General features: G+C 54.7%; 3 protein-coding genes across 3 annotated transcripts; 2 read left to right on the top strand and 1 right to left on the bottom strand.

The window, feature by feature from the left end:
• Positions 1-32: 32 nt before the first annotated feature.
• Positions 33-5,424, top strand: SAE1 (SUMO1 activating enzyme subunit 1). Its single transcript, XM_087727651.1, has 9 exons — positions 33-305; positions 395-506; positions 738-911; positions 1,191-1,333; positions 1,522-1,621; positions 2,932-3,037; positions 4,189-4,333; positions 4,838-4,904; positions 5,230-5,424. Exons 1-9 carry the CDS (start codon positions 202-204, stop codon positions 5,329-5,331), a joined length of 1,053 nt encoding a protein of 350 aa, XP_087583777.1. The 5' UTR covers positions 33-201; the 3' UTR covers positions 5,332-5,424.
• A 339-nt stretch (positions 5,425-5,763) lies between these two features.
• Positions 5,764-8,789, bottom strand: LOC148042851 (uncharacterized). The gene is made up of 4 exons (XM_087727650.1): positions 8,014-8,789; positions 7,495-7,699; positions 6,704-6,876; positions 5,764-6,396 (listed from the first exon to the last, which is right to left on the bottom strand). Exons 1-4 carry the CDS (start codon positions 8,416-8,418, stop codon positions 6,304-6,306), a joined length of 876 nt encoding a protein of 291 aa, XP_087583776.1. The 5' UTR covers positions 8,419-8,789; the 3' UTR covers positions 5,764-6,303.
• A 5,621-nt stretch (positions 8,790-14,410) lies between these two features.
• On the top strand, positions 14,411-19,191 carry CCDC9 (coiled-coil domain containing 9). The gene is made up of 13 exons (XM_087728425.1): positions 14,411-14,493; positions 14,587-14,691; positions 14,782-14,913; positions 14,999-15,202; positions 15,293-15,376; positions 15,467-15,643; positions 15,837-16,030; positions 16,133-16,179; positions 16,313-16,436; positions 16,537-16,630; positions 16,825-17,203; positions 17,325-17,468; positions 18,757-19,191. Exons 1-13 carry the CDS (start codon positions 14,491-14,493, stop codon positions 18,771-18,773), a joined length of 1,704 nt encoding a protein of 567 aa, XP_087584551.1. The 5' UTR covers positions 14,411-14,490; the 3' UTR covers positions 18,774-19,191.
• Positions 19,192-27,580: the final 8,389 nt, after the last annotated feature.

The following is a 27,580-nucleotide window of genomic DNA, read 5'->3' as shown; positions in this document are numbered from 1 at the left end:
GGCGGCGAGCGCGGGGGCAGGGCCGACGGCGGAAACGCCCGAGCGGCGCCGGAAACTGCCGGCTGCGCCCGAGCGGCCGCGGCGCCCCCGAAGGCGGGGCGCGGCGTGGCTCCTCGCTCGGCCCCGCCCCCTCGCCGCCATTCGAAGAAGCCGGCCGGGCGCGAAGAGCGGAAGGCGGGGAGGGGCGGCTGCGCGGGCGCCATGGTGGAGGAGAAGCGGCGCCCCAGCGGCGGCGGCATCAGCGAGGAGGAGGCGGCGCAGTACGACCGGCAGATCCGCCTCTGGGGGCTGGAGGCGCAGAAGCGGTAGCGCGGGGAACCGGGGCACAGGCGGAGGGGGGGGGGCGGGCGAAGGGCTCAGGCGCCCCTGACGCGCCTCCCTCTCCGCCCCGCAGGCTGCGCGGCTCTCGGGCGCTGGTGGCCGGGCTGCGCGGGCTGGGCGCGGAAGTGGCCAAGAACCTGGCGCTGGCCGGCGTGAAGGCGCTGACGCTGCTCGACCACCGGCAGGTGGGTCCGAAGGGGGAGCGCGGGGGGGGTGCTGGGCCGGGGCGCGCGTGGCGATGGGCGCCGCGGGAGGAGGAGGAGGAGGAGGCCGCCCGTTTGGCTGGGCTGCTTCTTCGGCTGTGCGGGTGGAAGGGAAGCGCGGGTGGAGGGAGCCCGGTAGGCTCTGGGGCTTCTCCCCTCCGAAGGGGAAAGATGCCCCGACCCTCCTCCTCCTCCTCCTCCTCCTCCTGCCAGGTGTCCCTGGAAGATGCCCGAAGCCAGTTCCTGCTCCCAACCGGTTCCACGGGGAAGAACAGAGCGGAGGCGTCCCTGGAGCGTCTTCAGGACCTCAATCCCATGGTGGAGGTGAAAGCGGATCCGGAGGATATTGAGCAGAAACCGGAGGAATTCTTTACTGGCTTTGATGTGGTGAGTCCTGGCAGACCTTTCGCCCAGGAGGGCTCTCTCTCCCCCCCCCCCCTTCTCTCCCCCCCTTCTCTCCCCCCCCTTCTCTCCCCACCAATTCCACAAGGCGGTCGGGCTGCCTGTTTGGTGAGCAAACTCCGACTTTCTCTGAGGCTGGGAAAGTCTGGGAAGACCCCGGAGAATGATCTTCTGTTCAGGGGAAGAGAAAAGAGTTGCACCGGCTTGGGCCAGACTTTTTCGGTCAGTGAGACAAAGTCCTCTCTGGTGTCTTTTGCCTTCCAGGTTTGCCTGACATGCTGCACTCAGGAAGTCCTTCTGAAGGTGGACCAAATATGCAAGAAACACGGCATCAAGTTTTTCACCGGTGACGTCTTTGGCTACCACGGCTACATGTTTGCCAACCTGGGTGAACATGAATTTGTTGAGTGAGTTTCTCTTGGCTTGGAATCTGAGGCTGACACCTGTATCTGAGGCCTGTGGGGCTGAATGAGACAACTGGCAGGGAGGGGCTAAGAGTCCAAGAGTGGGCCCTCTTGGGCATCTGTACTGGAAGACAAGAAGGCTGCCGTTCCTATATTAACCTCCCTGGTCGCTGCCTGACTCTGCTTTACAGAGAAAAGACAAAAGCTACCAAAGCCAGCCAGGAAGGACAGGGCGGCCCTGATGCCAAGAAAGCCAAACTGGGTGTTGCAGAGACAGTCCTGGTGAAGAAGGTGGGTGAAGCCTGTGTCTGTGGAGCATAGAAGGTGGGGGGGGGGGTGGGCCCCCTCCTCCTTTCAGAGCCTGCTCTTCTTCTGTTTGCGGTGTAGGAGGTTTTATGCCTTTCACGGCCAAGCTATAAACGGACTCCCTGCAGCTGAGAGTCCCATCAGGCAAGCTACCCTTGTCCTGCAGATTTCCACTGTTTGCTTGGCCTCCCATGTCACAGTTACTTTTGGCCTTTGGGGGATCTGAGAAGGTCAACTAGTCTAACCCCTGCGCAGGGCACGATCTACTAAAGCGTCTGTGACAGACCCAGGCAAGCTTATTTGAAAGCCTGCTGCAAAGGAGAACTTCATGGGGCAGCTTCTTGCACACTTTTCGGTTCGTTCCTCAGTTGGTCATGGCTTGCCATTCTAGGGAGGTTGACCCATCAGTCAAACCTGTATTGACACCAAGGACTTAAGGGTTGAAATGGAAAGTGCAGAAATGCACTTGAATGCATTTGTCAGGTGAAAACCATGATCTATGCATTTGGGCTTCTATGCCGATGTGAGCTTGGATCGACATAGGATAGCAGAGAAGAATTGGATTGCAGAGTGAATATCCCATTAATCTCTAAAATATTACAGATGGCAGATGTAGTTCTCTATGCTCCGCTCAAAAGAGTTTGAAGACACACAACCAATGAGGGGCTACTAGCCCCTGGTGGCTTCTGAAATTTCTCTAGTTGAAGCCCCCAAATTTCTGGCCTCAATTTTTTTAAGATAATATGTCATCACACTGATAGGATTTTAGAAAACCAGTTGCTGTTTAATGGTAGAATGAAAAACATCAAGCGGGATCTCCTACTGGCTATTTGGATATCTTTATTCTACTGAATGCTTGGTGATCTTAGTGATCTTGTATTTGTGTTGTGGATCCCAAGGAGGGAGCCACCCACACATCTGCATCTGTACGTTCCTGTTTGCTAGAAAGGGTCTGAGTTCTGCCAGGAGAAAAGGCTGCCGCTGCCCCATCTCTTTCAGGCAGAGGAGACCCTCTCGGCAACTCCCAGAATGCTGCCTTCACTTTATAGGTGGCCCTTCACTGGAGCTGCCTGCGAACAGAGCCAATGAGGCAGACAGCCGGACAAATTGTACAGTAACGCAGAGTTACAATAAAATTAAAGTGTCAATAAAGTTATTCTAAGTTAAAATCCTTAACTCCCGGATCCTGGTGCATCTCCTTAGTTTCTGGGGTGGTACCTGCTGAAAGCATCCTTCAGGTGAAGTGAAGCTGATTGAATGCCTCTGTTGCCTCACTGTCCTTTTCTTCCCCCCAGAATGTTCATTTTTGCCTCCTAAAAGATGCCCTGACTCTCAGTTGGAGCAGTGAAGGGGCCAAAGCAGCCTTGAAGCGGACTGCCCCCGATTACTTCCTGTTGCAAGGTGAGAGCTGCAGCCGAGATGGAATCCTGTGCCAAGATCTGGCCTGGCAGTGGGACGGCAGGTTAGGAGGAGAGTGTTCCCTTCTGGATCATGTGGTTCCTCACTGGAGCAGACAATGGAGGAGTCTCCAGCTGACGGGCATGTGAGCTCCTTGTGGTCCAAGGGAGAAGCAAAGCGCCCTGGGAATTGGCCCTGGAACAGGCCAGGCATTCATAGAGAGTGCAGTGGCCCCTCCCTCCACGATGTAGCTGGACGGCCTGCGCGTTGCAAGGTGTAGGGCCTGGCTTTAGAAGCCCCAGTTTCCCTGCCCTGGTGGCTGGAGCCTAAAGCCTCAGTTGTGCCCAAAGCCTGGTACAATTGGCAAGAGAAGGCTCTGAGGCTGCCCAGATTAAATCAGGGCTTTGTATACTAACCTCACCACGGCCATTGGGTGGGGGCAGCAGTCGCCTCTTCTCTTACTGAGAAACCAAATTATATGCCTTTTTTAAAAAGGCTTTTAAAAATCCCGACTTAATATTTGTATAAGTAAGTCAAACATCGAACACACCTGGTACTTCTCCATCTCCCTATTTCTCCGGAATGACAACCCTGTTGGGGGGGGTGGGGGGGGGGCTGAAAGAGAATGACTGCCCCTAAGTCACACAGCTGACTTCCATGCTTTCACTAGCACTGATGAGGTTACCTAGTTTGGTCCTGAAATGTCTGCAAGAAAACGACCTAACTCAGCTTTTTGGTGCCTTTTATGTCTAAGGCAGAACTCGAACTGGCACCCTCCCAGTTTTTCAGCCTGGTGCCTTCATCTCTCGACCAAACTAGCTTTTTGGTCCGGTTCCTCTTTGTTCTTCGGTCACCCGCAGGTCCTCTTTGGTGTCATTGGTTGTGGGGAAGAAGAATGTCAGAAGGGGTCAGGGCAGGAAACAGGCTTTCGTGCATGTGCTGCTGCGTGAACATGGAGATGTTCCAGATGAAACTTGGCATAGTGCGGTCACGGCCTTTTGGCTTAATAGCAGCGGTTCTCGACAGGTTAAGGGGAGCAGAGATGGGTGCCTCTACATAAGGGGGGAGCCAGGTGTGGTGCCAGTCTTACAGGCTTCTGGGCACACTGGGTATGCCTTGCAAAACAGGCTATTTGTGGTCTCTTCCTGTTGCAGTGCTTTTCAAATTCCGGACAGAAAAGGGGCGAGACCCTTCTCCGCTGAGCTACCAGGAGGATGCAGAGGCGCTGCGCCAGATGCGCTTGGCTGTGCTGGCCTCCTTGGGTGTTGGAACTGACCTGATTGTTGACGACTTTGCCAGGCAGGGGCCTCCTTTCTTCCTTTAGCCAGATTAGGGGGCCAGCCTTGCCGTGGGTCAACAGCCCCCTCCCCTCGGCCTTGGGACCAAAGAGCGAGACGTGGTCTTGGCAGCGGATGGGCATCCTGTAGAAAAACTGGCTCAGGACGCTGTGTGTGTGGGCCAGAAAGCAGGCGCTGGTTCCCCTGGGTGGGTCCAGCAGCCAATGCAGAGCGGTGGGCGATGCTGGCCCCCATTTCCTCTTTAGCCTTCTGGGAGGACGAGGGAAGAAGTGGCCGGAGAAACCCCCCCTCCGCTCGCCTCCATCGGTTCCTGCCAGCTGACCCAATGCAGAAAAGGATGTGGCCTCCCTTTGAGTAGGCCAGCAGGGGGCAGCTGTGGGGCGAGGGGTACCCTTAGCAGAACTGTCTAGGACCCCCCGCAGCCGATGTGGGGTTGCGTGATCCCCTGGGAGCAACAGGCTTTCTGCCCCCTGGCTGACTTTTCCTTCTTTGCTGATATCCACAGCTGCTTCTCAGAAATGGCCCCCGTTTGTGCTGTGGTTGGAGGGGTGCTGAGCCAGGAGGCTGTCAAGGTATGTTCTCTGCCCCCCCCCCCCCCGCTCACCCTCCCCCCCCCCCCCCCCGGCCGCCTCTGGTCCTGAACTGAAGGCAGCAGAGCCTTTCCTGGGGAAGGCACCTCCCAGGCCAAGACTGGGCTTGCCTGCTGCTTGGCAAAGGGGCTCCCCTGCGTGGGGGGTGGGTGGGATGGATTGAAGCACTGGGAAAGCGAACCCTGTTGCTCCGCAGAGCTTTCCTATCAAGAGGGTCTTCGTTGGCAGACAGGGCAGAAGGGGCACAAAGGGCTTCCTGCTGCCTGCAGGCCTGCCTTATCCTGCCTGTATTTTGTCTTATTTCTAGGCTCTCTCACAGCGGGACCCTCCCCTCAACAATTTCTTCTTCTTCAACGGCATGAAGGGCAGCGGGGTGGTAGAGTGCCTGGCCCCCACCCTCCCATCCTGAACTATGTGGGCTTAGTGACGGATTCCCTTCCTGAACAGCCACCCCTCCTCACGTCTCTTCCCATCTTAGCCCAAATAAATACTTATTTGGTTACCGAGTCTCTCTGGCAGTGATTTCCTCACAAGATCCCCTTTAAATGGTGGTGGGGGGGGAAGAGAACAGGGTCCCCCAGCCTTGGGGAAGGAAGGTGCAGCTTCAGAAGAGATGATGCCTGGTGCTGCTGCTGCTGCCCCTCGGTTTCCTTGCAAAGAGAGCAGCTTTCCAGCCTGGCCTGGCTCCCCTCTCCCGCCCTTCCTTCCCCTTGCAGTTCTTGTTCTCCCACAAGCATGGGGGGGGGAGGGGGGGGATGGCCATTCCTCACCCATCGGCACCTCCTTGGCCTACATTGCTCCATAGGATAAAAGAGGCTGGTGCCGTTTCTGCTTTCATCCGGTTTTATTGAAAAGGAAATATACAAAAAAATTTCCACCTCTCCACAAGATACGGACAACCAACCCCTCAGGTATGTACAGGTAGCACCCAGTTGTATCCTGTGCGCAGGCATGAAGACTGTCTATGTACACACAGCAGCAGCAGCAGCAGCTGCACCCGTGTGCAGGTTCTCTTCTCTCGCCGCCCCCTCCCCCCCCCCTACCTCTTCTGCATAAGAGAGTCCAGGGCCTATTTACAGCGGCCATTGTCGGCCGCCCCTCTTGAGTTGAGGTGGCAAGTGCAATTTTCTTCTCCCCCAACCCGCGAATCCACAAGCTCAGTGGAAAATATTCACATAGTGCTAACTTGTCTCACCCCCACCCATCCGTGCAGCTCCCCATAAGGCACTGCTGGGCTGGGGGCAAACTCCGAGCATGGTGAGTTCGAGGCCGGCTGTTGGCGGGCATCTGTTCTTCGACCGAGGCTGCCGTTCTCCTGGCCAGCAGGAAGAGAAGTCCCAAAGCAGCTCAGTGGATGGCTCTCCGCTCCAAGGCTCTTCTGTCACCCCCTGGCAGGTAGGTTGTCCAAGATGCCCAGTAGGTGGAAGACCAGGTGGTACAAGTGGGCCAAGAGGGCTCCCCGAGGCCTGCGCTCCTAAATTTGCCAGAGGGGGACACAAGGAAAGACTTGAGCGGCGACAGGGCTGATCACTCCCACTCCCTATCCAGGTGCTCCAAAGGACAAACGCCCTGCTGCTGCTGCTGCTGCCTTAAACACACAAGTATATATACATATATACACACATATACACACACTCTGAATTGCTGCTGGGCTGGGCCCTGTGCATCACTGACGTGACCCCACACCCCGGTTGGTCCCTTTCTGGCCCAGGCGGCAGCAACTCCAAGCCAGGAAGCTGGATTCCCCAAGGGGGAGAGATTGCTCTGCCCCCAAAGCTTACCCTCTCTTCGTGGTCTTGATGGAAACAGTCTCCCATGTGGCGAAGCCGAGCCCCGATGGCCTGCTCCAGGCTGAGCGGGGTTCTTGTGAGGTGCCCATTGAGCCCCCTTGCGCTTTGCTCAGGCTCTGTGGGGGCTTCCTCTTGGGCGCAGGACGCTGTGGGCTGCAGGCTGGCTGTGGAGGAGAAGGAAAGGGAGGTGAGGCGGGCAAGGGGTCCTTTCGGCAGGAGCAGGAGGCGTGGGGTGGGGGAGGCAGTCCCAGTGGGGCTTCCTATCTCCTTGGCAACCGGAGCTGCTGCAGCTTAAGGCCGGCATTTCAGGACAGGGCTTTGCTCTGCACTCAGCACGGCTGGGGGATCCCAAGGGCAGGCAGGGGGGACCCCCATGCCAGCAGTGCTGCTGCCTGCCCCGGTGTCACCTAGGAGCTGCGGAGGACCCTGGCAGGACCCCAGTGGAGGCTGCGGGCACCGCCCCCTCGGCCGCTGCTCCCGCCATCTCCAGCCTCTTCCCGGACTCCAGAGGGCTGTCCTGCCGGTGGTGCTGCTTTGGTAGAGGGCTGGGGAAGCCGGAGAGGCTCCAGGACGGGGCCGAGGCAGGTTTCCCCCCCAAAAAAGCTTCGCTAGAGGCGCAGCACGGCACTAGCTCCAGCCGTGGCTTGTCGGGGCAGCCGCGGAGGCAACGCAGAAGCAGAGCAGTCGGGCCGCGCTCCAGGCAAGGCTTGGGGCAAAGTCGACGAAGCTGGGCGGCGGGACCATCAGCTACCCTGGCCGATGCGCGGAGCCAAAGCACTCACCACGGACGCTCCCGGGAGGCTCCAGTGCCCGGCCGCAGCGATAGAGGCAGTTCAGCCCGGGTGACAAGGCGAGCGGCGGGCGGCTGACGGAGGGCGGCAGGGCCAGCGTCCCCCCCACAGGGAAGGTTGGGCTCCGGGGCACAGTTGCTGTCGGCTGGGCTCGGCTCCGGTCCTGCAATGGTCTAGCCATGGCGCTCGGGGGGATCTGCCGGGCAAAGAACGGTCAAGGCACAGAGCCACGAAGCGCCCGCCTGCCCGCGGGAAAGGCGGCAGAGGCTCGGCGACCCAGCCAAGGGGCGGAGCAGAACGGCCGCGCCGAGCCCCGTGTTTGTAAACAAACCAAGCGGCGGTTCGGCACCCGCTCGTCTCGGCTCCAGGGTTGCCCTGGGCACGGGGGGGCCTCTGCCCGCCCCAACAGGAGGCGACGCCCTGATTCCAGCCCCGCTGCGGCCACGTGTGCCCCGCCCGCCCGCCCGGACCGAGTCCCGCCCGCCCGCCGCGGCGTCCTCCCGCACTTACTGCAGCTGCATGAACCCTCCGGGGCGGCTCAGGGGTAGCGGGGCTCCGACTGGCACGGGCGGCGCAAGCGGCGGCACGGGCGAGGCAGGGCAAGCGGACGCGGCGGCGGGACGATCCTCGCTGCGAGCCAGGCAGCCGCGCGGAGCAGAGCCGCCAGCCCGCAGACCCCGCCCGTCGTGACGTCACCGACCCCGCCCCCAGGCAAGTTCGGACTTGTGCCAGAGCCGGGGATCCCCCCGCGGGAGGGGCGAGGGGGCCCTGCCCGGCCGCCTCTCCGGCTCGGCGCTCGTCCCCACCCCGCCCGCTATTCTGGCCAGCCCCGCTGCTGCGGCGGCCTCGAAGGCACGAGCTCAGGGACAGCGGGAGCCGGGCTCGCGAGGGCGCTCCGTGGTAGCGGCCCCGCATCGACCTGAGGTCGCGCCCCCAATCTTTGGGGCAGAACTCGCCCTCCCAGGGCCGATCGGCCCTCCAGCCCCGTCTCTGGAGGTTCGGGAAAGGGCAGACAAAGGCGGGTGACCTCTGTGGAGTCGAGCCCGGGTTTTCCTGCCGGCACAGCGGGACTGTGAGCCGAGCGGAGATTCCCGCAGACGGGAAGCTCCGGGAGCCCGTCCGTAAGCGAGGGGCCCAGGCCAGCCTCCGAGCCGCTTCTGGGAGCCCGCCGCCTTCGGTTTCCCTGGGAAAGTGGGCAGAGGGGCGACCGGGACTCCTCCGCGGTTGTAGAGGTTGTTTTAGCCGGGAGGCCCTTGGGTAAGGCGCGGGGCTTTAGTGGGTCTTTATGGGGATGCCCTACAGCAGGAGCCCCTCTTTGCTCCAACAGTGCGCGGGGCCGGTTCTGGTCACTCTGTTAAGCCCCCGACTGGGCCGAAAAAGGAGGCTCTTCTCCAGCAAAGGGCCCAGGCCCGCCCGCGCCGCCCGCCAGCACCGGCCAGTCCGCTGGGAAAGCGGTGAGGGGACAGCGCTTCCTCCTGTCGGCTGCCGGCCAGAGCCGTCGGACCGCTTCCCTGGCCCGGGCTGAGCCTTCAGAGGCGTTGAGCACGGAGCACAGCTCCGGACAGGCTCGCCCACGGCTCGTTTGTTTTTGCCGAGCTGGCGCGCAGCGAAGGGTCGCGCGGCATTCAGGCACTAGTGGGCCCTGCGCCGGGGCGGGGCTGTCGCCGCTCGCTCGCTGGCCTCCCTCCTCCCCCGAGCTGCTGCTCGCGTGACCTCCGGTGGAGGGATCCCGCTGCCTGGCTGGCTGAGCCCCACCACCGCCGAGCCAACGAGCGCCGCGTCGCCGGGACTGGAGCCGGGCTGCAGCCAATGGCGACGCGAGGCGGAGGGTTGCAGGGGGCGCTTTTGCTGCTGTCTCTGTTGCGCTCTCCCCCCACCCCACGCTGACATCACTGTTTATTGCTTCTGGGGGGGGGGGGGTCGGCTGGCACATGCGCCGGGCTGCCCAGGACGAACGCCTCGCCTCGGCGGCTGCGGCGCAAGTGAATTTGCCCAGTGACAGCCTCCCTCCATCCCTCCCTGCGCAGGCCGCCTCGCGATGAGGTCATTCCCGGGGAGTGGGGGATGGTCCGGGAGAGGCAGCGCCGAGCTACCCGGACGGCTCGCCAGGCCTTCTCGTCCGCCTCCAGTTGGCGGGGCACGTTGGCCGCGCTCTCCGCCTAAGGCGGGCGGAATTGGCCCGTTGAGCCCCGTCCGCGCAAAGGATGCGGGGAGGCTCGTTTTTGACTGGCCGAGCGCGGCGGCGAGGCCGGGAATCTCCCGGGGCCTCGAAGGCTGACCTCTGGCAGTTGGAGCACCGCTCCGAACGTACCAGGATCTAGGCTGGGACCCCACGGGGCAAGGGCATCCGGGGGTGCCAGGGGAGCGTCGCGGCTGCCTGGAGAGGGATGCCCTGCGCAGGGCCACGAGCCCCGCCGGTCCCCCTTGGCCGTTTTATGTTTCTCTGCGGCGCCGGCGCTTCCATTGGCCATCGAGGGTGGGGCTCAACCATTCAGCGGCTGGCAGGTGTCTGTTTCCACAGGGAAGCGCCTGCCAGCAGCCCAGAAACCAGGCAACACGCGGCCGGTGGGTGCGGTCACACACCCCCCCCGACCAGCCGAGGAGGCCAGGGGCGCTGGCAGACGGCGGCTTCGCGGGCCGGAGACAGTTGGGGCTGCTGGCCTCGCTGCATGTGCTTGGGGAGAAGGTGGGGCCCGGTGGATGGCGGGCCCTCCAACTCCGCGGCATTTACAGTGGCGGGCCTCGGAGCGGCGCTCCCCGGTTCCGATGCCTGCCCGGCCGGCTAGACCAAGAGCTCCAGGGGCTCGACGGCGTTCCGGAGACCTCTTGGGCTGCGGAGTCTGGGCTGCCCAGGAGCTGCTCCCGCTCAGCGGCCCGAGAGCGTCTCCAGGGCCCCGACCTTCCCGTTGCACTTTGCCAGCCCAACCCATTTCAAGAGGGAGCCGCGCCCCCGCCCCTCTTTTGCCTTCGCCGCCGGTGCAGCAACAGCAGAAGCGCGGCGGCGTTTGGTTCCCGCCCCTCCAACCCTCTTCCACTCCACCGCCGCAGCCAATCCGGGCTGACCATCCCAGCAGGAAAAGCAACTGCCATGGAAACAGCATCCGCGGCTGTTCCTCGGAGGAGCAGCAACCGGCCCAGAAGGCCGGCGGGCGAGCGCTGGCAGGTCTGAGCCTCCTATCCCAGCCAGGAAGAGGAGAGCTGGATGCTATCGCTGGGGCCGGGGCAACGGCCTCTGCGGCTGAAGAGCCTCCTGGGGTTGCAGTCTTCCCGTTACATCCCGATGGGATCAGAGGAGATGGCAGCTCCTTGGGTGCTCTGCAGCCCCGCCATCCCCTTAAGCCATCCCGGCTGCTGCTTGGGATGGCTGCTGGGATGGCCTCCACCTTTGGTGGGAACTGGGAGGAGGAAAGGGCTGCCTGGAATGCAGCCAACTGGAGCCCCTCTTTAAAAACACCCAGGAAGGCATGATGGAGTCATGGTTGCAGGAGCAGCCAGCCTCAGGGGACGGCACAAAGGCCACCCGGTGTTAAAATAATAACTGGGGGAAAAGAGCAGGAATTGGGGACACAAAGCCAGCTGGAGGAAGCCAGCCAAGCCCAAGGCTGCTGGGAGGAGAGTCAAGAATAGTCACAGCCTTGTTCCGAAGAAATGTGATGGAAGTAGTTGTGTCCTTACCTGTGCATGAATGGTGGAGGGTCCTCGGTGTTCTCTGAGCTTGCCAGAAGTTTCATTACACAACTAAGGAATGTCCATATTATCTAGTTAGTAAGCTCAGAGAGCATCGAGGACCCCACGGTTTGACCCTGAGCTACAAATATTGCCTCCCGTTAGCCTTTGTGAAATATTTTACAATTACGATTGGAAGGAGTAAGAAGCAACAGTGGCTTATGGAAAATCTACTGAGAAAGGATGTGAAGAGGACTTTTCCCAATTAGCCATGCAACTGATGGGCGATCGTCATAGGTTTCTCAGGATCTGCTTGTGCAGGTTAGAGACTCTGCAGTGTGTTCAATGTGCATCTGCTCACCAAGCAGGTTGCTTGTCAATGGTCCTGCATTATCTTATCCTAAAGCGCATCTGGAACATTATGTGCCATAGCTGCAGCTCCAAAAGGAAATAGTGGAGTTAGAGACAGTTCAGAGGATGATCCAGATGTCAGAGTGACTTCCCCAAGAGGAAAGGGTGCACCGTTTGGGGCGTTTTAGTTTAGCAAGGAGATGAATGTGGAGGAGATGAATGGGAGGAGATGAATGGAGAGCTACAAAAGTATGCACGATATAGGTAAACAAGGATAAGCTATTTTCACCCTCCCAAAATACTAGACTTAGAGGTTACCAAATGAATTAGAATCCTGGAAAAATAAGGAGAGAAAAAATGATCTATAATAATTATTATAATTATATAATTATACAAGGTATAATTAAAGTTTGGAATTCCACACTGGCCATTAACCTTGATGGCAGTGGGCCTGCTACTGCTTCTTTTGTTTATAAAACTTTTTTTTCCTTTAAAAAAAACATTTCATCATCAATCAGTGTGTCATCTGAGAACATTTTTTTGGGTATCATAATAGTTATAGCTTTATCAACCAATTCTTTATACACATCTATTCTTATTTTAACATTACAATACAATACAATATAATACAATAGCAGAGTTGGAAGCGACTTTGGAAGTCTTCTAGTCCAACCCCCTGCCTAGGCAGGAAACCTTATACCTTTTCAGACAAATGGCGATCCAACATCTTCTTAAAGACTTCCAGTGTTGGGGCATTCACAACTTCTGGAGGCAAGCTGTTCCACTGATTAATTGTTCTGTCAGTTCTAAGTTGCTTCTCTCCTTAATTAGTTTCCACCCATTACTTCTTGTTCTGCTCACAGATGCTTTGGAGAATAGTTTGACTCCCTCTTCTTTGTGGCAGCCCCTGAGATATCAGAACACTGCTATCAAGTCTCCCCTAGTTCTTCTTTTCATTAAACTAGACATACCCAGTTCCTGCAACCATTCCTCATATGTTTTAGCCTCCAGTCCTCTAATCATCTTCTCTGCACTCTTCCCAGAGTCTCCACACCTTTTTTACATCGTGGCGACCAAAACTGAATGCAGTATTCCAAGTGTGGCCTTACCAAGGCATTATAAAGTGGTATTAACCCTTCACGTGATCTTGATTCTATCCCTCTGTTGATGCAGCCTAGAACTGTGTTGGCTTTTTTGGCAGCTGCTGCACACTGCTGGCTCATTACAACTTAACATATCTCCTGTTATAACATTTCTCTTCCTAAATTATTCAATTTTACACTTTTTATCCACATTCATTTTCTAACCAATGATAAAATAACCCCCATATATTATAATAATCAGATTCTGCAAAATCTAATATTTTCATAATCACATTTTCATCTTTAGGGATTTCTTCAGCTTTCCAATTTTATGCAAATACAATTCTAGCCATAGTTATTACATGAATAATCAAATATACATTTTCTTTACTATATTTGCCTTGTAAGATGCCAAACAAGAACAATTCAGATTTTAAGTCAATATGTTGCTGCGTCATCTTCTCCAACCGCATTTGAATTCTTTCCAAGTATTTTTTCGCTTTTATACATGTCCACTACATTTGATAATATGACCCGGGCATTTGGTGGCATTTCCAACATTTGGTTGATTTGTCTTTAAACATTTCTGCCAATCTTTCAAGTGACATGTGCCATCTATAAAACATTTTGTACAAATTCTTTTTATATGCAGTTGCCATTGTTCATTTTTAATTTCGTTCCCATAGTTGCTGCCATTTATCTAACTCTATCGAATATCCAAAAAAAATTGCCTGCACTATCATTGTTTCTTTTACCTGTTCTTCTAGTTTAACATGCAATAAGTAGCTATACAATTTTTAAATCATCCCCTCTTCTGTTCCTGTATCTTATCCAATTCTGTCATCTCCATGTGAAAACCATATAATTTAGTATCTTTTTCATATCTAGACGGTATCTGCAATTGTGTGTACCAAACTATGTCAAACCCTTGTTCTTCTAAATCTTCTTTCTTTATAAGTTCCCCCTTTTCTGTCAAAATATCTTTATATCTAACAATGTTTTCCATATTAGTAATATGTGGATGTATTAATGCTTCCATTGTCGAAAGCCAAGCTGGTATCTTTACATAGTGTTTTTCTCTAACTTTCTCCCATACTAATAATAAAACATTGCTTATATAATGTCCTTGAAAATAACCATGTATCTTGTTTTTCCCATACCATAGGAAGGCATGCCAACCCACCTGTAAGTCATGTTCCTCCAATGTCAATAACCTTGTATTTCTCAGTACAATCCATTTTGTTATCCATGATAACGCTGCTGCTTGATAATATAATTCCCAGTTTGGTAACCCAAGCCCTCCTCTTGCCTCCTGTAACATTGTTGGCAGGGAGCCTGCTTCTGAAGGGATTTGTTGAAGCTAGCTACTGTGCAAATGGGCTGCTGGATCAGACTGCCAAGGATGCACTCTAGGCTCTTGGCTGAGGTGTAACCTCAACAGGCTTGAACGCCGGCTAAACCGAACAGGATGATGTCCAGCATTAATAAAAGTGAAGTCTTGTTTTGGAGAACTGTAGTGTGTAGGTACAAGATGCGGGACTACCTTCTGTTCTCGCTGCCCCCTCCCTAGGTCTCTTCGGCTTGGGCCCAAGGGCCATCGGTTCGCCCGGCCTTTCCTTGGGCGGAAAGAAGCGCCTCGACCGCGGCCAGCGGATGAGGGCGCTTTAGACCTGCAGCCCCAGCGGGACGGGAGCCTCCCGGGCAGGCCCTTCCCAGGAGGCGCGGGCGGCCGCCTATGGCGACGACTCGACCTCCGACCGAGGGGTGGCGCTCGAGGGACGGCGCGGCGCGCAGCAAGAACTCCGGAAGGAAGCGGGTCCGCGGTGGGAAGGCGGCGAGGGGGGGGGCGCGTGCGGGGCGCCCGGGCGCTTCGGGTCCGGCGCGGAGGATGGTAGGCGGGGGGGGGGGGGTCGCGTGGGGAGGGGGGTCACGGGGGGGGGGAAGAGGCGCCGGTTCTCCCGCTGCTCTCCTTTCTTTCCTGCAGTCCGCCTCGCTGGAGCTGCGCTCGCGGGAGGAGAAGGACGCCGAGCTGGACAAGCGCATCGAAGCGCTGCGGCGCAAGAACCAGGCGCTCATCCGCCGCTACCAGGTGGGCGAGGGGCTCCGGGCGGGGGGCTCCGGGCGGGCGGGGTGGGGGCTCCGGGCGACCCGGCTCAGCGCCTCTTCCTTGGCCGCGCAGGAGATCGAGGAGGACCGGCGCAAGGCCGAGCGGGAGGGCGTAGCCGTGACGGGGGCGCGGAAGACCCGCTCGGCGGAGGCTGCCGGGCAGCCCGAGAGGCGCCGAGGGGAGCCGGAGGCCGCCCAGCTGGAGGTGAGGCCGGGCGGAGGGGGCGCCGGGGCTGGCTGGGAGGTGGCGGGCGTCGGGCGAGCCTCACGCGCCCCGCTTCTCTCGCCAGGAGCGGCGGGCGCTCGGGACGAAGGCCGTCGCTGCCGCCGCAAGGGGTCCCCCGGGGGAGCCGCAGTCCGGAGGCCGCCCCGCTCGAGCCGAGGCCGGCTGGGCAGGGCCGGGCGCGGATGGCGAGGGCCCGCGGGGGCGAGGCGAGCGAGGGCGGCGGCCGCGGGGCCGAGCGGGCCTGGCCGGAGGCGACCGGCGCTCCCAGGTAAGCGGCGGTGGCCGAGGGGTGGTGGTGGGGGAAGCGGGCGGGGGGTATCCGGCGGCGGGGCGCTTGCAGGGCTCTTTCCCTCCGCAGGAGTGGGAGGAGCGGCGGCGGCGAAACATCGAGCAGATGAACGAGGAGATGGAGAAGATCGCCGAGTACGAGCGCGGGCAGCGGGTGAGTGGGGCGCCGGAGATGGGGAGCGAGTGGGGAGGCGGCGGCCCCGGATTCGGCTCGGCTCAGGCCCCGCTGCTTTCCCCTCGGCAGGACGGGCTGTTAGAGAAGAACCCGGTCCGCAACTTCCTGGACGACCCACGGCGCAGCGGCGCCTTCTCTGAGGCCGGCCGGAGGGAGGGCAGCCGCCGCCATGTCCGGAACTGGGGGGGCGCCGACTTTGATAAGGTCAAGACGGGCCTGGAGCCAGACAAGGAGCAGCCCTTACTGGTGCGTTTGAGAAACATATATATAGATATATATATGCAAGGCAGCTCTCTGCACCCCCAGCTGGGAGGTTCTGCTGGACGCCCCACCCAAGCCGTGTGTGTGTGTGTGTGTGTGTGTGTGTGTGTGTGTGTGTGTGTGTGCGCGTGCGTGCGTGTGTGCGCGGGCCCTGGCCTCATCTGGCCTCTCCTGGCAGGGGCGGGGCAGTGGCCGGCGCAGGCGCCTTAAGGCACCCTTGGATATGACGCTTTCCATGACTGGCCGCGAACGAGCCGAGTACACTCGTTGGAAGCAGGAACGGGAGCAGATTGACCGGGATCGCTTGGCCCGGCACCGCCAGCCCACTGGGGAGTGGCGCCGAGAATGGGATGCTGAGAAGACAGAGCCTGCGTAGGTGCCCCAAGCGGGAGGGTCAGGAGGTGGTTGCTGGAGCAGCTCAGCTGCAGGAGTGGGAGGGTCTCCCTTACATCTGGCTGCTTCTCGTCTCCGCAGGCTGAAAGAAGGCAGTGAGCCTCGAGGCTCATCGATGGACAAGCAGGGTAAGGAGGGAACAGGAGCCGTGGGCAAAGGGACTGGTGTCGCGGGAGGGAGAGTGGGTGTTTGGCAAGCATCGCCTCCCCTTGAGCCCCACCTGAGGGCCCCTGTCTTCCTCTGACCTCCTTGCTGTTCTAGCGCACTCCAAGCACCCTCCCAAACCGCCCACCTTTGGGGAGTTCATGGTCGGGCAGCCTGGGGACCGGCACTGGAAGATCCGAGGGCGTGGGCGCCCCCGAGGAAGTCCTCCCAAGTCCTACAGGTGAAGAAGGGCCGGGAGGGTGGGAACGGCGGCGGAGGAGGGCCTTCCTGCTCCTGCCCTGGCGCGAGACTCTCGGCTCAGCGTTGGCTTGTCTCTGCAGCATGCACGACAACCGGTGGGAAAAGGAGGAAGCCGACCGGAGGCTGCCTACATCTGCGGGAGAGAATAAGGCGGAGGCTGCCTCTGGGATGCAGGTGGGAAGGGCTGCAGGTGCTTCTTATTCCTCCCCAAACCAGTTTGGGAGACCCCGGTGGGCCTCTGGGGAGCTCTTCCCTGGACCGGGGTTAAAGAGACGTCTCCTCTAGTCAACTGCAGTCCACGATTGAGTCAAAAGGGGTTCTCAGATCTCCCCTGTGATCCTTTTCTCTCCTGCCCTGTGATCCCCCAGACAGAGCCACAAATAGGAGCAGTGACAGAAGAGGATGAGGAAGAGGATGAGTGGGAGGACGTCAGCGGGGAGGAGGAGGAAGAAGAAGAACCGGAAGCCAACAGCAGCCAGGCTTCTTCCTCGGGGGAAGATGGGCCTCGTTCCTCCTGCTCCCCCCTGCCCCCGAGGAAGCCCAGACAACAGCCCACCCTTCGCTCTGTTTCACCTCGAGCGGCTGCAGCCACGGAGGGGGCACCCTTGACCCCCTTGGGGCCAGCAGAGGGATACGAGCCTGTGTCCGACTGGGGGGAAGAGATGGAGAAGCGTTCTCCCCGGACCAGCCACAGTAGCCAAAGCCCCTTGGCTACACCCAAGGAGGAGCTGCCTGCTGGCATTGCTGGTAAAGGGCGGGGCCATCCTAAAGGTGGGGGGCTCCTGAGGCAACCCTGGAGAGGTGGGGTAGGAGCCGGGGTGCATCTTACTACGGGATGCCAATCAGTGCTCCTCTTCCCTTCCTGCAGGAGTGGGTCCCCTGCTACCACTGGCAGCCCAGGGATCCCTTCCCACGGACCCCCCTGCAGGAGGGGCGGCTTCTGCTGCCCCCAGAGCCCTGGAGGCAGAGATACAAATGGATGCAGAAATGCCCAAAGAGGTGGAAGACGGGGGTGAGTAGACTCTCTGGCATCGTGGGCTCCTTTAGGGGCTCCTCCTGGCCTGCCTCCTCTCCCCCCACCCCACCCCCGGAGCTGAGGGAGGAACACCCCCCCCCCCCCCAGCTCCGTCCCTGCTGAGTCGACTGTAGCTGGAAGAAGCTCTGTGCAAAGGCCTTGAACCCACCTCCCGTTTGGGAAGCTGCAGTAGGGCCGCCTTAAGGCCCCGGCCAAGGGCGTCCCCTGCACCCTTTAAGCCTCGGAGAAGCAGGTGCCTGCCTCATTCCTGTAGCTTCCTTAAAAGTGTACGTTTCCTTGAGCTCCTCCTTTTAGGCTGCAGGCATCTGCCATCCCTTGATTACCTGGGGAGAGGATCTGCTTTACCCCAGTGGTGGGGGGCAACCGTTGACAGCATCACAGGTGGCCCCCACTAAACTCCACCAAGGGGTGCAGAAGGCAAAACGGTCAGGTGTAACTTGGGGCTCTGTTCTCGTGAGCAGCTGCAAAAGGGCAGGGAATCTTGCTTTTCCTTTCCTAAGGAGATGGCAGGTGGGCCTTGATTTGTGGAAGGAGGGAGTGGAGACGAATGGCAAACCCCCCCCCCCAAAAAAAGTTTTCTTCTGATTCACTGGAGGGGCTGCCTGCTCTCTGTTAGGTGAACATTTCAAGGAAAGCACTACTGCCAGTGGATACCTCGCTAAATTTAATAGCAGAGTCCTCCGGCATGCATTGCATTAACGTCTTTGTGATTTTTAAAATTATTGATGTGCTCATGTCCAGAAATCAAAATAAGAGTTATATTTGGGATTTCAGCTTAAGATTTAAAATATCCATGCAGCATTTTATCATTACTTTGGGGCATTTTTGCTGCTCTTCAGCCTGAAAGGCCACCAGAACAATAAATAGTTCATAACGGCAATTCTTGCCCATCTAAGAAGTTGGAAAGGAGAAGAAAATCAGTAAAGGAACAATTTCAGTTTGAAAACTGAGGGTCCCTCCAAAAGGCTGATTTCAAAGATCCTGCTTAACCAGCTTGCCTTGAAACTCAGCAGCCCATTTGCAGAATGTGCTCAGCTTGCTTGATTTTAAGCTTTGTGATGTGTTGGCGTGTTGTCCCAAAGCAGTTAGCTTGGTTACTTTGTGGCCCTACGCAGTGCACAAGTATCGGAGGCTGGTTAATTTGGTCGTGGGCCGAAGGGGGTTGCGTGGCCTCAGGATCCCCCTTTAACAGGCCTTTGCCTGTGGCCAGCCACCTTCCAATTGCCGTTTCGTGCGTGGTGACTTTTTCTCTCCTGTCCGCCAGGAGCACTTGGAGATTGAGGCCCCAGAGGCTGAACCCCGATGGCTCTTTCCCAGGGCTGGTTGAAATGCAGCTGGCAGCCCGCCGAGAACTTGAGCCAGACCGTCAGAGCTGTGGCTACAGTTGTGACACGCACATGCGTTCTGCATGTTTGTGTCACTCTTGAACACTCTCCAGACGTTTGGCCTGATCCAGCCACCTGCCCCCCCCCCATCACCCTTTAGTGCTCTTAACACACCAATCATGGACAGGTGGGGGCTGCAGTTCTGTTCCCCAGCCTTCTGCAATCTCCCTTGGATGGGAAAAGTAGTGTCTTCTCTCCAGCCCAGTCCTTGGTGTAGGAGGAGTGACCTGGGCCCAGGGAGAGCGTGAGGACACTCTTCCCGCCACGGGCTTCCCCATTATCATGTACGAAGTAAATAACTTCTTGACAATAAAGCTTGCGTGCGTCTTGTCTTCCTGCTTGCTCCGTGGTCCCCTCAGAAGTGCAAGTGGGGAGAGGAGAGAGACCTCGTGGACATGTCTCGGGAACGGAGTGTCTGGCCGCAGAAGATCATTGCTGGAGTGGAAGTGATGAAAGCTTGAATAATTTCTTGAAAGGAAGGAAGTCTGCCCTGCGCTGGAGAAACCAGCTGCCCTCCGCCAAGGCTCTGCCACCGTGCCGACCATTGATAAGGAGCTAAGTAGAGGCTTCCGACTAGTCTCGATTGCAGAGGGATTTTCTCTCGCTGGTTATTTTGGCCCTGCAATCGGCATCCCCACAAGTACATGGTGGTGCCTGAAGCTTGACTATCTAGGTTTCCCATGGTCTCTTGGTCCCATCAATCATGGTTGGAGTGGGAGCCCTGGTGTTGCAATGCCCCTTTCTTCCTCCTTGGCCAATTCATTTGTTAATGGCAATTAGGAAGACTGCCAGCCTGAAGCCCCAGGTGGGGGTGGGGGTGGGGGATGGGAATGCCAGGTGAGTTCATCCACTGACTCTGGGCCAGGTATCACTGGTGGTATAACACCTGAACACTATGCGTCCACGTGTCACTTTGGCCCACAGCAGCAAGCAGCCTGGGACCTCTTAATGTGCTGGACAGTCGTGTTCTCGGGGTTCCTCAGTCTATTTGGTTTTGGAATGCTTCCCCCTCGACGGGGTGCTGCAGATGGTACTTCCCATGTAAGGCCCTTTGGACCGAAGTTCTGCTTCAGGCCATTGGAATGAGCCCATTTCCTGGCCCAGGTGAGGTTGGCTGCCACCTGAAAGTCTGATTAGGAAGCTGGATGTCTGGGTGGCTTCTGAAAGTTATTTGGGGAATTTCTGTCCACTGTTTGCTTGGACTCTGACATCCGGAGGTGGTCTGTGCTCTGAGTGAAATTGCCTCTCCCTTAGGCTGCCATTCCGGACTGCAGCTTGGTTTTCTGAGGGGCCCAAGGAGATGTGTCGGACCTGCCCCAATCTGATTCCTTAGGAAAGAGAGGCCCTCGACTCCATTTGGTTAAAGCGAAGAGTTCTTTTACTAAAGGTGTTGGTTGCATGTAAACTCCAGCTCTGAACTTTCCTGTGCTGGAAAGATACAAAAAGGATAGCCCTCAGTCCATCCCTCCCTCCCCTCCCAATCCGTTTCCAGTCAACTGGAGCTCACCAAAATGTTTTGAGAATGCTGAGATGTTTGGGAATTGTCCATATATTTCTGAGGGTGCCTGGCCTTAGGATCCTAGTGCAAGCTGGGTGCGGCTGCTCTGGTCTTTATCACCTGTCATCCCCCCCCCCCACTCCTGATCTCCCATTATGTACACGCACACAGCTTTATTGCCCTTCCATCCTCTCCCCTCCCAGCCTTTGATGGCAGGATGCCTGTGAGGTGCCGAGCTGAACCAGGCAGAACTGACCGTTGTATATCAGATGTGATGTCGGCACAAAAGTTCAGGATCGTATGTTAGCTGCAAGTCAGAAGATTTATATTGCTGTAGCTTAGCCACAAGAATCTACTTCAGTACTAAATTGGTGCCAGAAAAGGGTCAGTGGGATTCAAGAAGGCTTGGACCGTTTATGGAGTTGTAATAACGCTGAGCTGATGATGTGCCACCCCCTCCTCTCTTCTCCTACGTGCAACCATTAAACGGTGTGGGAGAACCTGGCTCAGGTGGGCATAAGCACATTCCCATTAGTTACTTTTATAGCTAAAGCTAAGAAAGCTGGATTAAAACAATGGAGAAACTGGGCGTCAGCATAAGTAGCCTGAAAGTGTGGAGGTTGTTGATTGCCTGAATAATGATCCAACTTGCTCTAGAGTTTATGCCAACGTGACTGCCAATCAAACAACCAGAGAAAAGCGATTCGGATCAAAGGCCACCAAAAGACGATTAAGATCACCAGAAATGAGGATGGAACAACTAAGTGACTACGGAGGTTTTTCTTATCATCCAGCTCACTTCTGCCCCAAGGGTGCTTTTCAACAGGGATCTAGGCTTCCAAGACCAAGGAAGTCCATTCGTTTTTTGAAAAGCTCCCCATTTATTACGGAAGACTGGAGAGAGGCTGTAATGAAGGCTGCTGGCTTGGATAACATCTTTATCGAATAGATAAAGCAATTTGGACCGAAAGTGAGACGGGGGCTACTAGAAATGCTTGGAACAATGTAAGATTCCTGGTGTCTGACGAAAGACTCCAGTTGAAGCAGCTTTAAAACCAGGTAAAGAGGCCAATCCCCCTAAGAGCCACTGCCCAATTTTTCCCGTGCCATACCTACAAAATCGCCTCATTGTAGCTGTAGAACCTCTTCTGATACAGCAGCAGGTTGGATTTTGCCCCCCAAAAAGTTGCCCAGCCCAGGTCCTTAATTTCACCTTGTATTTTGAAGATGGATTCCAAAAGGGCAACATAACTATTAATAGATCTCCTAGCTGCATGCAATATCATCAGTCTTGGAACATTGAAGCAGGAAGTTTATGATGTGACTAAAGATTTTAAACTTACAAATATCCTTAGGAATCTGCTTCAGAACCATGTTTTTTGTGGGCTTCCGGGGAAGGTGAGGTAGTTGGAGGACCTATCAGCCTGACCTCAATACCAGGGAAGATTCTGGAAAAGATCATCAAGCAACGAATTAGCGAACACCTAGAAGTAAGCAAAGTAATAGCCAACATGGGTTTGTCAAAAACAGATCATGCCAGACTAATCTTATTGCATTCTTCGACAAAGTGACAAAATTAGTGGACCAGAGGAATGCGGTTGATATAATTTACTTGGATTTCAGCAAGGCATTTGATAAAGTAGACCATAGCCTACTACTAGACAAAGTAGAAAAATGTGGGTTAAACAGCATCACCACCAGGTGGATCCATAACTGGCTGACCAACCGCGCTCAATGTGTAGTCCTCAGTGGAACTGCATCTACATGGAGGGAAGTATGCAGTGGAGTATCCCAAGGCTCTGTTTTAGGGACTCTTCAGCATCTTCATCAGTGATTTGGATGAGGGGATAAATGGGGAACTCATCAAATTTGCACATGACACCAAGATGGCAGGAATAGCCAACACGCCAGAAGATAGGCTTAAGATACAGAAGGATCTTCACAAACTTGAACATTGGGTGCTATCTAACAAAATGAAATTCAATGGTGAAAAAAGCAAGGTTCTACATTTAGGCAAGAAAAACAAAATGCATAGGTACCGTATAGGTGGTACATTGCTCAATAGTAATAACTGTGAGAGGGATCTTGGAGTCCTAGTGGACAACCATTTAAATATGAGTCAGCAGTGTGGAGCAGCTGCCAAAAAGGCCAACACAGTTCTAGGCTGCATCAACAGAGGGATAGAATCAAGATCACGTGAAGTGTTAATACCACTTTATTATGCCTTGGTAAGGCCACACTTGGAATACTGGATTCAGTTTTGGCCGCCACGATGTAGAAAAGATGTGGAGACTCTAGAAAGAGTGCAGAGAAGAGCAAGGAAGAGGATCAGGGGACTGGAGGCTAAAACATATGAGGAACGGTTGCAGGAACTGGGCAGGTCTAGTTTAATGAAAAGAAGGACCAGGGCAGACATGATAGCAGTCTTCCAATATCTCAGGGGCTGCCACAAAGAAGAGGGAGTCAAGCTATTCTCCAAAGCACCTGATGCATACTGGCTTCTCCCGTTGAACTACACCTGATCCACAGGTAATCTGCCGCCTCGTGCAGTAGCCAGGGGTGCAGCAGTTCTGTTCAGGGGGCCCATAAGCGGTGAGCGAGTGTACTGGAAGGCAGCTGGGCTTGCAGGAGTTCTCTCTTTCCTAGTAATGCTCTGCACTATTTGTGGAGTGGCATCCTTCCACACTTCATCCTTGCACCTGCAGCATCGGCTAAGAAAGAAAAGAGCTCAGTGAAAACTCCCGGTTGACATTGTGGTGGAAAATAGTGGAGCTCTGATGAGCGAAATGCAGCCGGCACCATTTGGGCCACAGCCATCTTGAAGGGACAGTGAAGAAAAGAGAGGCGTTTTGTGGATGGAGAGCAATGGGCACAATTTCCTCACCAGGGCAGAAGCAGCAGCTGCTCTCCTGGATCAAGCAGGGGGGGGGGGGGGCATTTTCCAATGGTTGTCTTGAAGCTGGGGCAACCCAACTGAAAAAATTGAGCTGCTGCAGCCGTGTTTGGATGGAGTGTCGGAACTGGGTGAGGTAACTGCCAATTCTCACTTAAAGATTTTTTTTTTGGAAATTGGTAGTTTGTATTCTTAAAGTTATTTTGGAGCTTGGAACAGTGGCTATTAGAAAATTTGAGATTATAAAATAAAAAGCTCAAGAAGAATCCATGTATTTGGGAAGCTGGGGAAAACCAAAGCATTCTAAAAAAATTTTTTTTGGGGGGTGGAGAAAATAGTATTTTTATGTGTATTTTAAACTCCCTGGATACTTTGGAAATCAGCTGTACTTGTTACCACTACCTTATCTGGAATAGAAATTCAGAGTGCCACCTACTGGATCAAAAAAGCACTACCAGGTTCAACACTACCAGCACTACCTTGGTGAACACATTTAAAATAGACAAAACCAGAGAGGTAGCAATGGGAAGATCTGACCTTGGCTGTACAGAAGAAGATAATTTGGACATTGTGAGAAAATTTAAGGAGTGCTTGTGTTTTTCCCCTCCTTTTTGTTTGCTCTCTTTGAAGAAAGCTAATTAATAACTGATTTGTCTATTCCTGGAATTGGATTATAATTGGATTATATTAACTCAGTAGAGCACCCTACTTTTGAAAAGAAGAGAAATAATTGAAGAAAAGAAGAAAAACAAGGAAATTAAATAGATTTTAAATTTGGATCAACTGTGAAGAGAGATGGTTGGGGAGGTTTTAAAAGATTTTTAAATTGTTATAAAATGGAATTTAAGATATATGGAGAAATATTTTTGATGTTAAAAGAAGCACGTGAATCTTTGATAGGTAATAAAGAAACAGAAAGTTTATTTAATCACACAGAAAAGAAAATAGAAGAATCTGAAAGGGGGGATTTAAATGAAATGCAGGAAGCTAAAAGTAGAAGTGGAAGAAGTAAAAAGTAAGACTCAATTAGACAATACAATAGAAACTTATAGAAATGTGGGAAGAGTAGAGAGGAAATGGGGAAAGCCCTACCCAAAAAATAAAAAGGGGCATATTCCACAGAGACAAGTGAAAGTGTTGGTGAGGTGGGTGCAAAAAACACAACAGAAAAAGATAGAAGGGATACAAAAGAAAAAGTGCAACATATATAAAAATAAAAAATAAAACTTCAAGAGAGCAGGATAAAAGGCAGATCAAAAAATCATTAAATATGGAATCCTGAGAGAGAGAGAGAGAGAGAGAGAGAGAGAGAGAGAGAGAGAGAGAGAGAGATCAGTAGATGGGAGTGTGAAAGTAAATAATTAAATACTATTAATTTTGAATGTAATTTAAACTGTTGGGAATATAAAATATTAAGGATTGGGGAAAGGGAATTTGTGAGATATTTTCTGGGAAGAAAAATAGTAAATAACTGGAAAACTGTAAACAAGTGAAATTACAGGGCATACAGTGATGTTAACTATGTGTAAAAATTGAATAAAAAAAGATTAAGAATTATGTAGAGAATAATACAGTGGAAGTTGGAACAGCAAAAATGGTTTATTGGTTAATGGTTAATTTGTAAAGATGAATTAATAGTAATTAGATGAAGACCAAAAGGGTGCTTAGTAATGATATGTATCGTTTTGTTCCATTTCGTTTATTGGTTTTGTACGCCACCCACTCCCGAAGGACTCCGGGCGGCTCACAATGAAACGGGGGAGGGGATAAATAAGACAATACAAACAATATTAAAATACACAACAGTCGCAAATGAAACGGGGCTGATGATACTTCAACAGCCCCCAGCCTGCTGGAACAGCCAGGACTTGGTAGCTTTACGGAAGGCCGGGAGGGTAGTAAGGGTCCGGATCTCCACGGGGAGCTCGTTCCAGGGGGCCGGAGCAGCAACAGAAAAGGCCCTCCCTCAGGGGGTCGCCAGCCAACATTGGCTGGCAGATGGAACCCGGACAAGGCCGAGCCTGTGTGATCGAATCGGTCTTTGGGAGGTAATTGGCAGGAGGCGGTCTCTCAGGTACCCAGGTCTGATGCCATGCAGGGCTTTAAAAGTAACGACTAGCACCTTGAAGCGTGTCCGGAGACTAATGGGTAGCCAGTGCAGCTCGTGGAGGATAGGTGTAACGTGGGTGTACCTAGGTGCACCCACAATCGCTCGCGCGGCTGCATTCTGGACTAGCTGAAGTCTTCAAACACTTTCCAAGGACAGCCCCATGTAGAGCGCATGTAAGTTTAATGTAAGTTTAAATAAATTAATGAAAAAAGAGAAAGGATTATACAAAAGAGATGAATATTGATAATATTCAGAAGATTAGAATATATTGAGACTATGATTATAAATATGCATAAGATGTGACCTGGACCACGCTCTGTCCATAAAGTATGCGTGATGGGGAAAAAATGCTATAAAACTTGTCTTTAAAAAAAAGCTCAGCAAATACTTTGCCCCAGTGACAGCATGTGCATTCTGAAGAGACACATGATTACTTTCATGTGCAGCATTTTGCATGCTGACCTCCCCAGAACGTTGCTGGCATTAGTTTGTCCAAGAAACTCATTCCCCATTGTAGTACTCTGAAGGGTCATCTGAAAGGGAGCTGGCAAAAAAAGAACTCAGCAGGGCGATAGCTACAAGAAAATGTCCCACTGGGGCGAGGGAAGGTGTTTCAAATCAATGGAGGATCCTCTCTTCTTAGGGTCTCAGCCTGGCCATATGAAACTTGGTTCCTGGCCACCCTTTGGCAAGGTGTGATGATTCTGTACCACGCTTGTTGCGCAGTCGCACAATTCTGGTTGCTTCCAAATCCCCAAAGTCCCCAGGCTCCTAAAGATGCAGTACGACTGCCCCCAAAGTGACTCTTCTGTGCCTGCTATGCTTTACGTTGGGATAGGAGGGAAAATGCGCTCAGCCGCCCTGTTTAGGATAGCCCGTTCCCTCCTAAATAGGAGGGATACGGGCGATCCGCTGCAGGGCAGGGCTGAGGACTACGTCCAATTCCTCGCAGACAAGGTTGCTCGGTTCCGGGCGGACCTGGACTCCAATCCTGCAGAACCAGCCGAGGCACTAAGGGATGATCTGGTAAGCCATCGCTGGACTGAGTTTCAAGCTGTTACCCCTGAGGATGTGGACAAGGCGATGAGAGCTGTAGGTGCCTCCACATGTGTGCTGGACCCGTGCCCCTTCTGGCTGGTTGTAAACAGCAGTGAGGTGACACGAGGCTGGATCCAGGCGGTTTTTACCGCCTCTCTACGGGAGGGGGTCTTTCCCCCCGCTTTAAAGGCGGCGGTGGTGAGACCCCTCCTGAAGAAACCATCCATGGATCCAGCTGTTTTAAATAACTATCGTCCAGTCTCCAACCTCCCCTTTGTGGGGAAGGTTGTTGAGAAGGTGGTGGCCTTTCAGCTCCAGCGATCCTTGGAGGAAGCCAGTTATCTCGATCCATTCCAGTCTGGCTTCAGACCTGGCTGCAGCACAGAAACCGCTTTGGTCGTGTTGACCGATGATCTTTGGAGAGCCAGGGATGGAGGCCACGCCTCCATCCTGGTGCTCCTTGACCTCTCGGCGGCTTTCGATACCATCGACCATGGTATCCTTCTGCGACGACTGCGGGAGGTGGGGGTGGGAGGCGCTGTTTTACAGTGGTTCTCCTCTTACCTCTCGGACAGGTTGCAGTTGGTGTTAGTTGGGGAGCAGAGATCGACCCCTAGGCCCCTAACGTATGGGGTGCCGCAGGGTTCGGTCCTGTCCCCCCTTCTTTTCAACATCTACATGAAACCGCTGGGTGAGATCATTCGACGGCACGGGATAAAATACCATCAATATGCGGACGATACTCAGTTGTATCTGTCCGCCCCGTGCCAACTCAACGAAGCGATGGATGTGATGAGCCAGGGTCTGGAGGCTGTTAAAGACTGGATGGGGGTCAACAAGCTTGTGCTCAATCCAGAAAAGACCGAGTGGCTGCTGTGTTTCCCTCCCGCGAATTGGCCAAGTGTTCCATCTCTTAGGCTGGGGGGTCAAATTATACGCCCCTCAGACAGGGTTCGCAACTTGGGAGTCCTCCTGGACCCACAGCTGACCTTCGAACATCATTTGTCAGCTGTGACCAGGGGGGCATTTGCCCAGGTTCGCCTGGTACACCAGTTGCGTCCCTACCTGAACCGGGAGGCCCTCACAACAGTCACTCGTGCCCTTGTGACCTCTAGGCTGGAATACTGCAATGTGCTCTACATGGGGCTGCCCTTGAAGAGCATT

The sequence above is a fragment of the Thamnophis sirtalis genome, unplaced genomic scaffold, assembly GCF_051295495.1.
Source record: "Thamnophis sirtalis isolate CommonGarterSnake01/CBP01778 unplaced genomic scaffold, rThaSir2_p1.2 scaffold_13, whole genome shotgun sequence".
NCBI classification, from domain to species: Eukaryota; Metazoa; Chordata; class Lepidosauria; order Squamata; family Natricidae; genus Thamnophis; species Thamnophis sirtalis.
Note: the sequence above shows the minus strand (reverse complement) of the source record. Positions and strands in the feature narration are given on the sequence as shown.

Bases quoted from the DNA above. Each gene is read 5' to 3' on its own strand.
- SAE1 (XM_087727651.1), top strand. From the start codon at position 202: ATGGTGGAGGAGAAGCGGCGCCCCAGCGGCGGCGGCATCAGCGAGGAG. The intron at 306-394 runs GTAGCGCGGGGA...TCCGCCCCGCAG, and splicing joins GGGCTGGAGGCGCAGAAGCG to GCTGCGCGGCTCTCGGGCGC. The intron at 507-737 runs GTGGGTCCGAAG...TCCTCCTGCCAG, and splicing joins CGCTGCTCGACCACCGGCAG to GTGTCCCTGGAAGATGCCCG.
- LOC148042851 (XM_087727650.1), bottom strand. From the start codon at position 8,418: ATGCGGGGCCGCTACCACGGAGCGCCCTCGCGAGCCCGGCTCCCGCTG. The intron at 6,877-7,494 runs GTGAGTGCTTTG...TCTCCTCCACAG, and splicing joins GCCTCCCGGGAGCGTCCGTG to CCAGCCTGCAGCCCACAGCG. The intron at 6,397-6,703 runs GTAAGCTTTGGG...TGGCAAATTTAG, and splicing joins ATCAAGACCACGAAGAGAGG to GAGCGCAGGCCTCGGGGAGC.
- CCDC9 (XM_087728425.1), top strand. The intron at 15,644-15,836 runs GTGCGTTTGAGA...CTCTCCTGGCAG, and splicing joins ACAAGGAGCAGCCCTTACTG to GGGCGGGGCAGTGGCCGGCG. The intron at 16,180-16,312 runs GTAAGGAGGGAA...TTGCTGTTCTAG, and splicing joins CTCATCGATGGACAAGCAGG to CGCACTCCAAGCACCCTCCC.